Genomic DNA, 14,014 nt, shown 5'->3' on the forward strand with positions numbered 1-14,014 from the left:
CCAGAACTTGATGCTGACTCAGCAGGTTTTCTGGAACTGGGATCATAGCAGGCTTTACTGGTTTCTGGGTGCCATCTTTAAAAGCATGGTGACTCAGTTCATATTATTAATGAGGTCAAAGGTCAGCCGAATGATTCCTCCAGACTGAGGTCTCTCTGGAACATACTGACCGCTCGAGCCACTCCACACAACCCACTGAGGGTGATTCAAGTCTAGTAAATAAATTTGTTTGACAAACTAAATGTAACAAATTAACTGAATCTTTAAAGGTCGGAGCTTCGTCTCTGTTTTGTTTCTGATCCTCTTGTCTTCTTCTTCTTTTGTTTATCTGGTGTGTATAGCTAGTCAAACATCCAGGGTGAAACCCTGAGGAACTCCACATCCAGGCGTTGAGCTGCTGGATTTCTATTCAAACATTTCCAGTTAAAACACACACAGTTCCCAGCTGATAAATGAACTGCCAATCTGTCAGCAGCGAGCGCTCAGAGTGGATTTACAGATTATCCCTGACACACACACACACACACACACACACACACACACACACACACACACACACACACACACACACACACACTCAGATCATTAATTCATCTCCATCAGTCAGGCTGCAGCTAACGGATTTGTTATCTCATCACTTCCTGATCTGCTCAGGCTGCTGGCGGTTTGAGGCGAGCGGCAGTAATCTGCGGAGGGAACAGTCAAAACATCAGCAACCGACCACTTAGTGTGGGAGTCGGGAGGACGAGAGGTGCTATCATGGGAACAGGTAGCTGAACACCTTCAACTGTCTCCAGATGTAAAACCTCCAACCTGCAAAGAAAGCGAATAACCATCAATTGAATGTTTTTACAGTGAAACCGAGCCTGAAACTAAATTAGTTTGTTCCAAATAAACTCAATAAACTGATACTGGCTTCATGTTTCTGAACTAATTTTGATATTTCTGTGTAAATTGGTTTAAAGGGCCTAAAATGTCTCATTGCTGCCCTCTTTACGTTGAATGGTGGTACTGCAGTTTCCCCGTTTGTTACATCACATTCTGTCCAGGTTTTAAAGCATCTCAGTCAGACGCACGCCCCCTGGTGGCGAGTCAGGAGCTGGACTAGCGAGTGAGGGGAGCAGATTGTCAGGGTCTCTCCAAAATAAAAACATCTTGCTAAATTTGTTGCTTTTTTCAATAAAAAAAACATTTTTTACATAAATGTCGCTACTAAATATTGTACCAAAGTTTGTAAGTGGCAACAGTGATTCCTCCTTTAAAGCTAAAGCACTTCACCATGATATTTATTGAAAGTTAATGTTAAATCAATATACCAACATGTTATTTAGCAGAAGCTAATGCTAATTTGCTATCCCTATTTTGAGTTGAGTCCTTGAACCTGACCACATGATGTTCTGGAAACTCCCTGACTGAAATAAAACGCCAGAACATTTCTGATGTTTCCAGATGTTTTAATGTGACACATTTACAGTAAAAGAGAAGAAGATCTGCACAGAAGCTCTGCTTTAGTCTTATAGTTAGTTTGTGGGACCAAATTGAACAGAACCAACATAAGCTCCAACATTTCTGAAGAATATTCTTAAAAGTTTAAAAGTTGAAACTGAAAAGAGAAGAAACCAAACAAAGCAACACGTGCAAAGATGGAGGTCTTCCTGCTCCTCAGGCCTTTGAACTGAACATTCATCTGAACCGGGTCCAACTGGAGCCGGCTTCGGTCTGGTTCAGTCTGTCAGGACCAGCTCTGCTACAAATAGTAACCGGCCGGGTCCGACAGCAGACATTGGTTCTGGTGGCTGGAGCTCCGGTTTTTAGCATCAATGAGTACCAGAGGGGACTGGGAGTAATGGTTGATGATGCCACTGACTGACGGGAAGAACTGAAGACACAAAACACCACAGTTAGACGAAGAGACAGCCCCCTACAGGCTAAATGAAAAACTACGTCAGAGCGCTGCCCCCTACAGGTTAAATGAAAAACTACATCAGAGCGCTGCCCCCTACAAGTTAAATGAAAAACTACATCAGAGCGCTGCCCCCTACAGGTTAAATGAAAAACTACATCAGAGCGCTGCCCCCTACAGGCTAAACACTGAAACTGGTCAAAGTCAAAGCACGGTGACGTCTCGTAGCATTAGCGGCTAACAGGCAGGTGTTAATGCGTGTTTTAGCTGCTTGTGACTCCAGAGGCCGGCGGTGGTTCTGACCTCCTGGGCTTTGAGTCCAGTTCCCAGCTGGAACTGCTGGCTGTGCTGCCGGATCTGGATGTTGTAGACTTTGTCCTGGTAGAAGACCATGAGGGTGAAGGGCTGGTTGGCCTGCTGCCGGGTGCTGTCCCTCACCAGGTAGGCCCCGTCCTGCACGCGCGCACACACACACACACACACACACACACACACACACACACACACACACACACACACACACACACACACACACACACACACACACATTAACACCGTCTATCATCCTGCACTCAGAGTCCTGATGCTGGATGGATTCTCACCCTCTGGACTTTCTTCAGGCATCCCTCAGCCTGGCCACGGCTCACCTTCCCAACGTACCAGTTTGGGTCCAGACCCTGCAAGCCAATACACACACACACACTGAAGCTGCTGAATGTCCTCAGGCCTGCAGAGTGTAATGCAACAGCACCCCCTGCTGCCCAACCGGGGCTGGTATGTGTCAGATTTTGAATCTTCAGTGTCTGATCAGGATATTGTGATTATTCTGGACTCCCGGCAGTTCGAGGTTTGGTTTTAGAGCTGAGGGTGTCTCTCACCTCGCTGGCGGGCGCAGTAGGAGGTGGAAGACGGCTGGGCGCCGACATGCTGCCTCTGTGTTCGGCTATGGCTGAAAGCAGACAGAAGACACTCAGCAGCCGGTCCCTGATTCACGTTAAGATCAGTTTTTAGATTATTGATTCAACCAGAGAACGCTTGGACTCCTTCAGGTTTCTCTTACCAGACTGCAGCTTGTGAGGCAGAGAGGCCGAGGAGGAAACGCTGCACAAAAAAAAACAAAAAACGCTGCAGAGATTATCTGAGGCAGAAACATTGAAACTCCAGGAAAAAAATATTTTATTACATATGTGTTGAAACTATCACTTTAATATATTTAATATGAGACAGATAATCAGTGAAAACAACAATCTTCTCTGCTCCTCCCATTTACTAGAAGCAACCAATCAGAGCAAAGAGGCGGGACTTAGCGCTGTCAATCACCTCATGTACCGGCCGCTTAACTAGCCGGTGAATGTTAAGGCCAATTACTATGGTAGATAAACAGTTTTCATGGAAACTGTTCATCTGTAAGTTGTTTCTCCACTATTAGCAAATTTAGCAGTGACCACATGAGGTTCATTTACAGAGCTAAGCACCGCCTCCAAGCTCTGGTTGGTTGTTTTTGGTCAGGAGGAGGTGGAGCTGAATCTGTCTCATAAACTGACATGACATAGGGACAGTTTTAACGTCCAAGTAAAAGCATATTTTTTATAAAGGTTCCTGCAGCAAAGGTTACATGCTTTACTCAGATTTCATTTCCTCATTTAAGCAGGTGAGTTATGAAGAACAAACTGTTATTTACGACCTTCTGATGAGACAGGTGAGTAGGAGTGAAGGCTGACCTGGAGGCGTGCTGCGGCACGGGCCCGGGCATCCCGGGAATCCCGGGGCGCGGCGGCAGATTCTTGTGAAGAGGGAACGTGTTGTGTTTAGGGACTGTGGGAAAACAAGCAGGAGGAGGAAGCTTCCTTTATTCGCTCTGTGATGCTTCAGGGTTTCAAACTGGAGAATGAAACTCACCATCTTGTGTCTGCTGAAGAGAGAAGAAGGGGTCAAAGGTCAGTATCCATCACAGACTGTTCTATGTAGCAGTGCACAATCATGTTTCATCTAACATAAATAAAAACCGGAGCAGCTTACCTCTCTGTGTCCATCGAATCTGAAAACAAAAACATTAAATTATTATCAGGAACTTTCTGGAACCAAACGATTCGACCTGAACCACAAAGGACCTGCTGAGGGGCGCTGCTCTGGCAGAGGAGTTGCTCCTGCTGACGGAGGAGGAGGGGGGAGGAAGAACCGGAGGTTTGGACCTAGGCGGTTCCGATGCGTCCGGCGGTGTCCTGTGAGGACAGACACATTAAAACTCCTGACGAGCTGCAAATGCTAAACATAAACATCTCCACATGAGAGAATATTCATCTCTCCACGTGTAAGAACATGAAACGCGTAGAAATCTAAACTAGAAGCTGTTTTCTCGCTGCATTGCGAGCGCAGCACTTCCACAACAACTGAAGTTCCCCAACAGTCAACAGGAGCCGCAGTTTATCGTTAAACCTGACCTGTTGGACGTAAGCGGCCATGTTTAACGCCTGTGATTCAGACGTAGCTGTAATCTATAAAACTGGTCTTCAGTTTTATTTTTACACTTTTTCTGTTGTGTCACTCACTTCAGGTTTTGTTTCCGTTTTCTTAGAAAAATCTATATTAAAAAATCCCCAAATATCTAAATATGTTTTTGCTGTCATGAAATATGAAAAACCAGAACAAAAATAAATTTCTGTTGTGTTAAAACGTAATTTACTGAAACCGGCTAGTATTAGCTTTACATGTGGTTTACTGCTGACAAGACTGTTTCATTTCTTCAAAAAAAAAAACTGTTTCTACTTAGCTTACACCAGATTAGCTCAGCTTCTTTGAGCTAAAACTCATTAAGTTATTTAGCTTTTCTCACTTCTACCCACTTTAGCTTACCTTAACTTGTCCTAGTTTATCAAGGTATCACATACTTTACTTTACCTTAGCTAAATTAAGGCTAGCTTACACTACTTTAGCATAGCTTCGGACACCTTTTCATATCCTAGCTTCCATTAGCATAGTTTAGCTCACATTAGTTTCTCCAAGCATCCTCTCCTTTAGCTTAGTTGACTTTAGTTTAGCTTAAAACCAACCCAGTGAATCTGTTAACTCTCATGTCCTGCCACGTTTTTGTGAGACATTATTAATTTCATTTTACTTTTGATCAGTTGCTGTTCTAAAGTGATTAAGAATATTCATCTCTCCACATGTAGAGAACAAGCACCAAGATGTTAGCTAATTTAAACTCAAAGACTTTTGGGAATCCTAGAGAACCGCCCATGAAAAAGACCTCAGAAGATTAAAAAAAACTATAACAGGAAGTAAAAGAAGAAGTGACATGAGATGAAAAGCTATGGGCCAATTCACTTCCTTTGCAGAGTTATATCCACATTTCAAAGCTGCATACTTTTAACTTCAACCCTGTGAAAAATATTTACCGGCATAAAGCTCAACCTTAGTATATTATAAAGATAAATAATATAAACTGAAACTGTTTTAAATCTTGTCATTCATTCATTTAAACCAGTTATACATTTTCATATTTTATATTATAAACTGATTTCTATGAACAAGATTTAACTTCATGTGTGTGTGTGTGTGTGTGTGTGTGTGTGTGTGTGTGTGTGTGTGTGTGTGTGTGTGTGTGTGTGTGTGTGTGTGTGTGTGAGAGTTTACACACCTCCAGGGCTGTGCACCAGGCTGCCAAAACACAAACAAAATGAAGTCAGAAATGAAGTGTGTTCAGGGATCCTGAGGCTTGAGTTGTCGCACTCCCTTTTTTTGTTCCATTATGAACTTCGTTGCACAACGTTGATAAATGTGCAGCGGCTGAATTAAATTTAAAGAATACTCACTCTGTCCGTTGAGTTGAACTGATGTCCTGAGAAAGAGAGAGAACAGAGTAAATATCCACAGATCTTTCTAAACGTTTCAGCGACGGCAGCCGATTGACTCAACGTCTGGTTGAGGGTTCACCTCTGATGGGGGACTGGGTGTTTCGTGACTCACGGCCGGGTTTGATGTCGCGACACACCTTGGGAGGCCCTGAGGGAACTGAACACCAACAACAGCAATGAGGCCCACAAATACGACAAAGTACTGGGGTCAGGATACCGATGGTTTTTAAATGACCAGAATAAAGACAAAGTATTATGAGAATGAAGTGGTAATAGTAGAAAATCAAAGTGGTAACTTCATAACTCTTGCATGATACAATAATGATAAATCAAAATGAGGAATGTTTAACATCTTGTGATTTTACAAATAAGGAAATATTTCATCTTCCAACACGTCACCATTAAATTGTTTTCAGTAGCATCTTTACTTTGCTAATGTTCTTACCTTACCCCTGTAATATTTAGAGGGTTTTTTTCCTGTAGTAAAAATAATCAGTTTTTCTGTTTTTATGAACGTAGTTACCTGGCGGTCGTCCATGAGGAGACGGGTCTCTTCTGGACTCTCCAGGCTGCACAAACACAAACATGTTCAGTGAAAATGAATCTGTTCAACTCTAAACGTCACATCCAAACATTTCCACTAACCAACATCTTTGTTCCAACCGCATGATACACCTCAATGCTGTTTTGACGTAATCCCAGAATGATTTATTAATTAGCCAGTAAGAGAGCAGAAGTTACATTAACTAGACCTCATTTAGGTTTCATTCTCTTCATCATTTGAGGACTTTCATTTCCTAAAATACATCCAGTTTCACATTAAGCTGAACAAAACAAACAGTACATATGTTTATGTTTTCTATTGTATTTCTGAATTCATGATCAGTTGTATTCTTGGGTTGTATTTCTTTTTCTATAATATTTGGTTGGAGAAATGCAGCAAAAATGTTTCAGAACGAACCTGAAATTCTCATTAGCTGCAATTTCATTACAAATGTGAGCAAATCCTTTTTCTCATTTTCAATGCCAAAAAACAAAACAAAACAAAAAAACACAATTTAGCATTTGTTGATTTTTCATTAACTAGGAAATGAAGCTGAAATCCCGGGTGACAAAGTTTGTTGAGGCGATAAGTCATTGAAACCATCGCAGTGATGATCTGCCTGTTTGTTTCACATTGAATAGATTTAAGAGCATTTTAATAACTTATGAAGTTTTACACGGTTTGGCTCAAAACTAATCAGTCAAAAATCTGCTGTCAGATTCATCTGAATGTTTTTCTCTGTTGCTCTGGAATAAATTACCTTCCAGATCAGATCTGACCCCGGATCAATTAAATCCATTCCTAAAACTTATTTCAGCTGAGATCTGCGGCTGTAACCTTCCTGTTCTGATGTTTTTGTTTCATTTTGATCATTTTATTCCACTGTGATTTTATAGTTTTTATGTGAAGTTTGAACCTGTTTGTAAAAGTGTTACATAAACATTGACTTTCTACTTCTTATTGTCTTCTTCTGCGTTTCCCTCAGTGGAAACCTCCAGCTGCTGATCACGTGACTCGTGATACGAATAACGTTTTTTCCACAGCAGTTTTGCAAAAATTAAAATCTATTTCAATACAAAGAAGAATGTTTTATCAAAACACCATTAAGTGAATTTATTTGTATAAGTTTGTGTAAATCTGTGGCTGATGGAAACGCTTGCGAGTCTCAGAGAGGAAAAGCTGAACTGAATCCAATTTTTATAGAAATATAAAAGCGATGAATGAATGAATGTTAATGCAGGAGAATCAGCAGAAGAAATAACTAAAGTCTGATGCTGACCATGCGGGCCGGCGGCGCAGACAGTGAGTTGGGGGGGCGAGGCGACAGAACGGGGGCGGGCCTCTGGCCGCCGCGTTGTTGTCCCTCCGGTCTGCACACAGAAACAGAAGCCGTTACCCTCTGGTGACCTGTGACCTGGTGACCTCGCTGTGGGGCTGATGCGGTCAGCGTTCAGCAACTGCTGCGCCGTGTGAGTACCGATGTAGTCCCCGTCCCCAATGGGCTGAGACGGGCACAGCTTGTGGTCCTCTGCTGGTTCAGAGGGCGGCGGCTCGTAGTCGTTACCCGCGTCCACGTCGTCGTTCGGGGACTCGTAGTCCCGGTCGTCTTCGTCGCTGTACGGACTCTCGTAGTCATCGTCAAACTCTTCGTCGTCCTGCAGAGCAGAAGATCATCTCAGAAAGAGGTCGGGTTTCCATGCTGCCGACGACGAAGCATGAAGCTTTACTGCGTCATTCATTTTCATAAAACCCCAATCAGAAGCCAGGAAGGAGAAAAAACAGACAGGAGGGAAAACATCAACCCAGCAAAGGGTCAAAGGTCATCTCCAAACCATCTGAGAGTTTGGTTGGTTCCAGCAGATTCAGATCAAGGTCAGAGGTCAGAGCCTGAAGCTCAGAGAAACGAGCAGAATCCCAAATCGCTTTGGGGTTACAGTTAAAACTGAGCAGCAATAATCTGAGTCAATTAGTCATATTAGAAAGAATCATTAATTTCACCGTGTCATTCTTTAGTTTATAAATGTCAAACTAAATATTTAGTTTGAAAACTGAATTACAGTTTGAAGAAAACAATTTACTTAACAGGCTAAATATATATTTCAAAAGTAAAATATTTGGTTCAATATTTAGCCAGAGTTTGTGAATCATTTGGGACAGGCTGGACACGTATTAGTGAATCCTGCAGGCTGTTGGACCTTTCTGTCCATAAATGATGCAGCAGAATGAGACGTGTTGTTCATCTCGTCTAAAAGTCATTTTTCCTTCATTCGTGTTGAAATGAATCAGCAGAAAAACCGGGTTACAGTGAAATCCGGTGCGACTCACAAACTCGTCTTCGTCCCATCCTCCATCGACGTTCATCTCTGCAAAACACAGAGAAACACGTTGACAACGTCTGGATCAGCCGTTCAGCATTTAGAGGCCGTTTCCCTGGAGACCCACTGTTGTGAACAATCGTCTCAGAGGGACAAACTAGTTTAACATGATTCAACTGGACCCAAACAGAAAGAACCGAGCCAATCACTTCCTGTTCTGGTCCAATCAAACCGGACGGAAACTGACTCACCTGGTTCACGATACTTAGGAGCCGATCTGTGAAGCAGAAAAACACAAACAGGAAGTGAATTAGTTCAGCTGTGAACCAGACGTGTTGTTCATCTCATATTAAAAGTCATTTCTCCTTCATTAGCGTTTGAGCGAATCAGCAGAAAAACAGCTGGGACGAGTGTCGCCTCCTTCACGTCCGAGGTCCAGTTTCACCAGGACCGTCGTCATGGCGACAGACAAGGCTTCGCTCAGAGTTGTTCGTTAAGGGAAATCGTTCATAAAGTTAGTCAAAAATTACAACAGTTTGGGTTTTTTAGTCATAATTAAGTCAAAGTTACTCATTCTTTTCCTCGTGTCACAGTTTGAAACTAACAATTTAATAAGCCAAATAAATATTTTAGCTTCTTGTTCTGAAGTAGATTTTGAAAGTAGAAGCTGGATCTGCAAACTGATTATATAAACAGAAAAATGAAGAAATGAAAAAGGAGCAAAACAAAAAACTGAAGCAAAGAAAAGAAATAAAGTTACTTTTTCGCTTACATCTAAATATTTTAACTAACGAGTTGAAGTGGACTGTCAAAGTAAAAGCTCTGGCAAAACCAAGTAGATAAACTAAAAAAAAAAGAATAAAATTATAAAAAAAGAAAATGGAAAAACAAAGAAGAAAGAAAAGAATGTTCAGCTTCAGGCTAAACGTTTCGATATTTAGTTAGAATAACCGGATGAAGTTATTTATCTCTCCAGGCAGGCCGAATGACTCAAATTATTTTTGTTTTTCGTAAATAGCTCCCTGCAGTTAACAGACGTTTTTGTGCGAGACGTACTTTTTAGAAAACAAGCCTTTCTTCTCATTCTTGTAGATTTCATTGCTGATCTTAGAAATCATCCTGCAGACACACAAACACACGTTAAGCGCAAACAGCCATGAAGACAAAATAAAGATAAACATCTTAAATGTCTTTATTAATACTGTAAATGCGCGTGAGATAAGGTAGAGAAGCTGTTTGTGTTCAGTCTGAGATGAAAACCTTCCTCTGACTTACGGAGCGTGAAGCTTGGGGAACTTCTGCAGGTCGTTATCCGACAGGTTCTGCAGAAACAAAAACACCAGTGAGGATGATGATCCTGGCCTTCGTCACTCCTCTTCCTCCTCCTCTTCCTCCAGAAACACTCACCACAAACCTGGAGCCGTTGATGGAGTTCTTCAGAACCACCTTGTCGCAGCCGGGGAGGTTCATCTGCCACAAACACAGATCGTCCTTCAGCACAACTTTACCAGACCGACAGACAGAGGCCAGGGCCGGTCCAGACCGGGGGCCACCGGGGCCGAAAGTGGGCCAAAAGGGGCCACCGGCCCTGCAGAACTGGTTCTGGTCCAGTTACAGCTGGGTCCAGAATGAATCATCAGCACAGCAGTTCATCCACAGTTGCTTGAAAAACTAAAGACTCAACATGCTCCAATAGCCTAGTCAAAGCCCAGACGAGAGCTGAAGCAGCTTCGAGAAGAACTGACATGAAACCCTAAACGTTTTACAGGTTCTGCAGACTGCTGGACCCGATCTACACTCACAGGAACATAAGAATGCGACCAACCTGGGCCTACATGGTTCCTGCCCGGTTTTAGCCATGTTCTATCTGGTTCTAGTTCAGGTTCAGCACCAGGCCCAGGAGCTAATTCAGCTCACCAGGATGCAGTTCCTGTTTGTTGCATCATTCTGGACCTCAACAACCATCTCAGTGCTTCTATCCGACCCAGTTCGGTTCCCAGGATGCATCAGGAGTCTCTTCTCCTACATGACATCCACCATCAGCTGCACTGTAACGGACCAGAACCTGATTCTGGGGATTCCCAGGGTTCAGGGCGATTCAAGATGTGGAAACAGTGATAAAGAAGAAAGGTTCTGGTTCTGGTTACTCACCCGCTTCAGGTATTCAGCCAGCTGCTGGGGGGTCCAGCCCATCACCACCGACCTCTGGGGAACCGAACTCATCCTGCGTCTGTCCAGCTGAACTCAGAGCAACATCAGAGGAAGCGCCGCGGTTCTTCGGCGTTCAGTTTCCAACACCTTCAGTGACTCGTCTCTCCTTCCTGTCAAAACGCAAAACAAAACTCAGAGAAACCAAATACCTGCTGGGTTTCCTCAGCTTCCACTTCCCCAAACGTACCGTCTGTTCGTCTGCAGGAACCAGCGCCAGAGAGGGGACAAACATGTCACAAAGTGCCCAAGATGGCTTCCTTCTGTCTCTCCCCTCCCTCTTTGAGGAAGTGAGTGTGCAGCGGGGGGGCAGCAGCAGCGTCTTCCTCCTTCCCCTGCCGACCGCAGAGTCAAACAGCCGCCGCAGCTGCACCCACTCACTGCAACACGGCGGCGCAACGCAACCGATAGCAAACTGACTCAGGGTTGAGACCAAAGCCACCACGCTGCTGTCAGCCGGGCCCGGGTCGGTCCACGTCAGAACACTCCTACAACAAAACACACTTTATTCTTTAAAGACATTGCCCTCGCTGTTTTTATTACAGAAGTTCTGAGTTCACTTCTCACTTCCTGTTTCCTGGTAGAAACTCGAAACACTTCGAGGGAAGATTTCTTTTTTCTCCTTTTTTCTTCAACTGGAAAAACAAAACAAGGTCAGATTGAGAAAACGGAAATCATGGGTAGAGATAAAACGAACAAACAAGAAAAACTTGTCAAGAATGAGTCAATGTCTGAATGGCAAAGGTCAAAAGTCACTGGAGTGGAGAGAAAAACACCTACTATCTCCTCTGCAGTCCATGGTGACTCTGAAGGAGCTGCAGAGATCCACGGCTCAGGTGGAGAACCGTCACAAGTCTGGATGTTATGGCAAACTGTTGATGAGAAACAATCAGAAGAAGTCATGTTGGAAACAAATAATCAGATGAATCGATTATTGAAATAATGAATTAATTTAACAATCAATTAAACATCAACTCGAGAATCGAGACTCTAAAAGAGACCATTAGCTGAAATAACAAAGTCAGAGCTGTAATGAGGCCAAAACTGAACCATAAATATAAATATCTTACATTTAAAATGAATAAAACTTTCATGTTTGTAAAGCTGTTCTACCAGAAGTTTTAGCTTCACTTGGTTCAGAATCTGGAATAAATCTCCTACTAAATCACCTTTTCAATCCAGTTATTAATCAGTCATGAAACTCATTTTATGATTCTGAGCGCCAGAATCTGCATGCTATGATTACCCACAGTTTGGCATAATTTGACCTACTTAATCCGGTTAGCCACCAATGAACATTTATCAGAAAGAAACCCGTTTGCTGATTAAATTTTATGTGAAATAATTTAGCAAAAACAAAGAAAATTCTGGGCAAAACACAGATCCAAGTTAGCAGCTATATACTGGAAGCAGCAGCGCATTAATCTCGTTCAATTGTCGCGTAAATAAGTTTTTATACTTTAGTGCAATAAAACACAGATTTAGGTAAGGAACAAAATGAAACTCAGAATGAAAGATGTGTGTCGTAGTTTAGCTTGATTTAGCGTAGCTTCTCTGGTTAGCTTTTGCTAACTACACAAACGAATGTGGATACGTCACAAAATATTTTATTAACGTTATTTTTAAACATATTTGATGGTTTGTGGAGTTTATAAGTTTAGAATAAGAATAAATTACCTCTTGTAGGTTTTATCTACAAGAGGTATGACCCTGGCAACAGCAGCTGGTGGTTTCAGACAGTCTGAGCCGGTTTCATTCAGTCTGAACCGGTTTCAACCACTTCAGACTGGTCCAGACCAGTTTCAACTGGTCTGGACCGATTGAAACCGATCTGGACCGGTTTCAACTGGTCTAAACCAGTCTGAACCGGTTTCAACCTATGTGAACCAGTATGAACTGGTTTCAATCAGTCTGAGAACCAGTTTCAATCACTCTGAGAACCAGTTTCAATCAGTCTGAGAACCAGTTTCAATCAGTCTGAGAACCAGTTTCAACAGGTCTGAACAAGTCTGAATCGGTTTTAACCGGTCTGAACCTGTTTCAACTGGTCTGAACTAGCTTAAACAGCTTTACCGCCCTTTCTTCTGTGGTTCTTTGTTTTAACTTAAATAAAATATTATTTCCTAAATATAGATAAATAAATATTGATAGTGATACAAAAGCAATAAATTTATTGAGCTTGCATCCCAATGTTAGCATGTCGATATTTATTCTTTATGTCTTTGATGCTTCAGCTCAGTGTTCAATGGACCGGTTGTTTATAAAATAACTTTCTACATTGACTACAGTGTTTTGTGAGTATTTTTTAAAAAGTACATCATGCTTCAACATTAGGATTTATTGTTGCTTGATGGATGGATCACCTGCTAAAGTCACAATTTCCACTTTGGAAAGTTAAAGGTTTCCCACCAATCCCAACCTTAATATCCAATATGGCTCCCACAACACTTTCAAAATGTGATTATAGCTGCAGTATTATTTCTTACTCTGTGAGTTTGTATCTTTATGAATCATTTGCCAGTCATTTCCATGTGATCTTCCATTAGTAAATGTGTTGCTGGTAGCCATGATGTTTTAGTTCGTAAACTTGTGTTAAGAACTTGAGTGCTTCTCTGACGTTTTCCTGCCATGATTCAGATACCTACGGTTGGGGGAGGAGGTGCATAGTGAGAGGCACGAAAATAAGAAGCCTTTAGGTGCAGAAGTGGTTACAGTTATAGTAAGAGCTTCACTCTGGCGTGAAAATGTAAATTTACACAAATAAGCAACTGGTCCACTTACATGTATTTATAGAATTGTGAAACATTTTGCAAGTGAATGATTCATTTCATTTGCACTTTAACAGGTGTTGATGAAACCAAACTGTTTAACTGTGATAAATGTAATCAAAATGTACTAAGTTTAGCCTACCTCAGTTTAGCATACTAAGCTAATATCAGCCCACGTTAGCTTAGTTTCCTTAGTTTCCCATCTTGCTTCAGCTAAATTTACTAATTGCTCTGTTTGTTTCTGAAACTCCTTATATCCAAGTGGAGAACATTCCAGTTACAAGTTGGAAAACAGCCAGACTTGCTAACTGATGCTAACTAAGTGGTTAGTCTCAATTTTATGAGTTCAAACAGCAGTGAATTTCTTGGCCTGAATCAGTCTAGATTACAGAATTCATCGAAGGATGGATTGAAACATGTTT

At 42.1% G+C, this 14,014-nt stretch overlaps 1 protein-coding gene across 1 annotated transcript; it reads right to left on the reverse strand.

The window, feature by feature from the left end:
* Window positions 1-1,435: 1,435 nt before the first annotated feature.
* lcp2a (lymphocyte cytosolic protein 2a) lies at window positions 1,436-11,125 on the reverse strand. The gene is given in 23 exon segments (XM_055046478.1): window positions 1,436-1,879; window positions 2,207-2,356; window positions 2,506-2,580; window positions 2,782-2,852; window positions 2,964-3,004; window positions 3,625-3,718; window positions 3,803-3,815; window positions 3,923-3,941; window positions 4,015-4,125; window positions 5,541-5,560; window positions 5,716-5,741; window positions 5,837-5,914; window positions 6,281-6,326; window positions 7,581-7,630; window positions 7,633-7,671; window positions 7,779-7,956; window positions 8,627-8,664; window positions 8,868-8,893; window positions 9,673-9,735; window positions 9,892-9,938; window positions 10,024-10,086; window positions 10,768-10,937; window positions 11,015-11,125. Coding segments are annotated over 22 exon segments (1,452 nt in total). The 5' UTR covers window positions 10,840-10,937; window positions 11,015-11,125; the 3' UTR covers window positions 1,436-1,747.
* Window positions 11,126-14,014: the final 2,889 nt, after the last annotated feature.

Source organism: Poeciliopsis prolifica, unplaced genomic scaffold (assembly GCF_027474105.1).
Source record: "Poeciliopsis prolifica strain line A6 unplaced genomic scaffold, Auburn_PproV2 SCAFFOLD024, whole genome shotgun sequence".
NCBI classification, from domain to species: domain Eukaryota; kingdom Metazoa; phylum Chordata; class Actinopteri; order Cyprinodontiformes; family Poeciliidae; genus Poeciliopsis; species Poeciliopsis prolifica.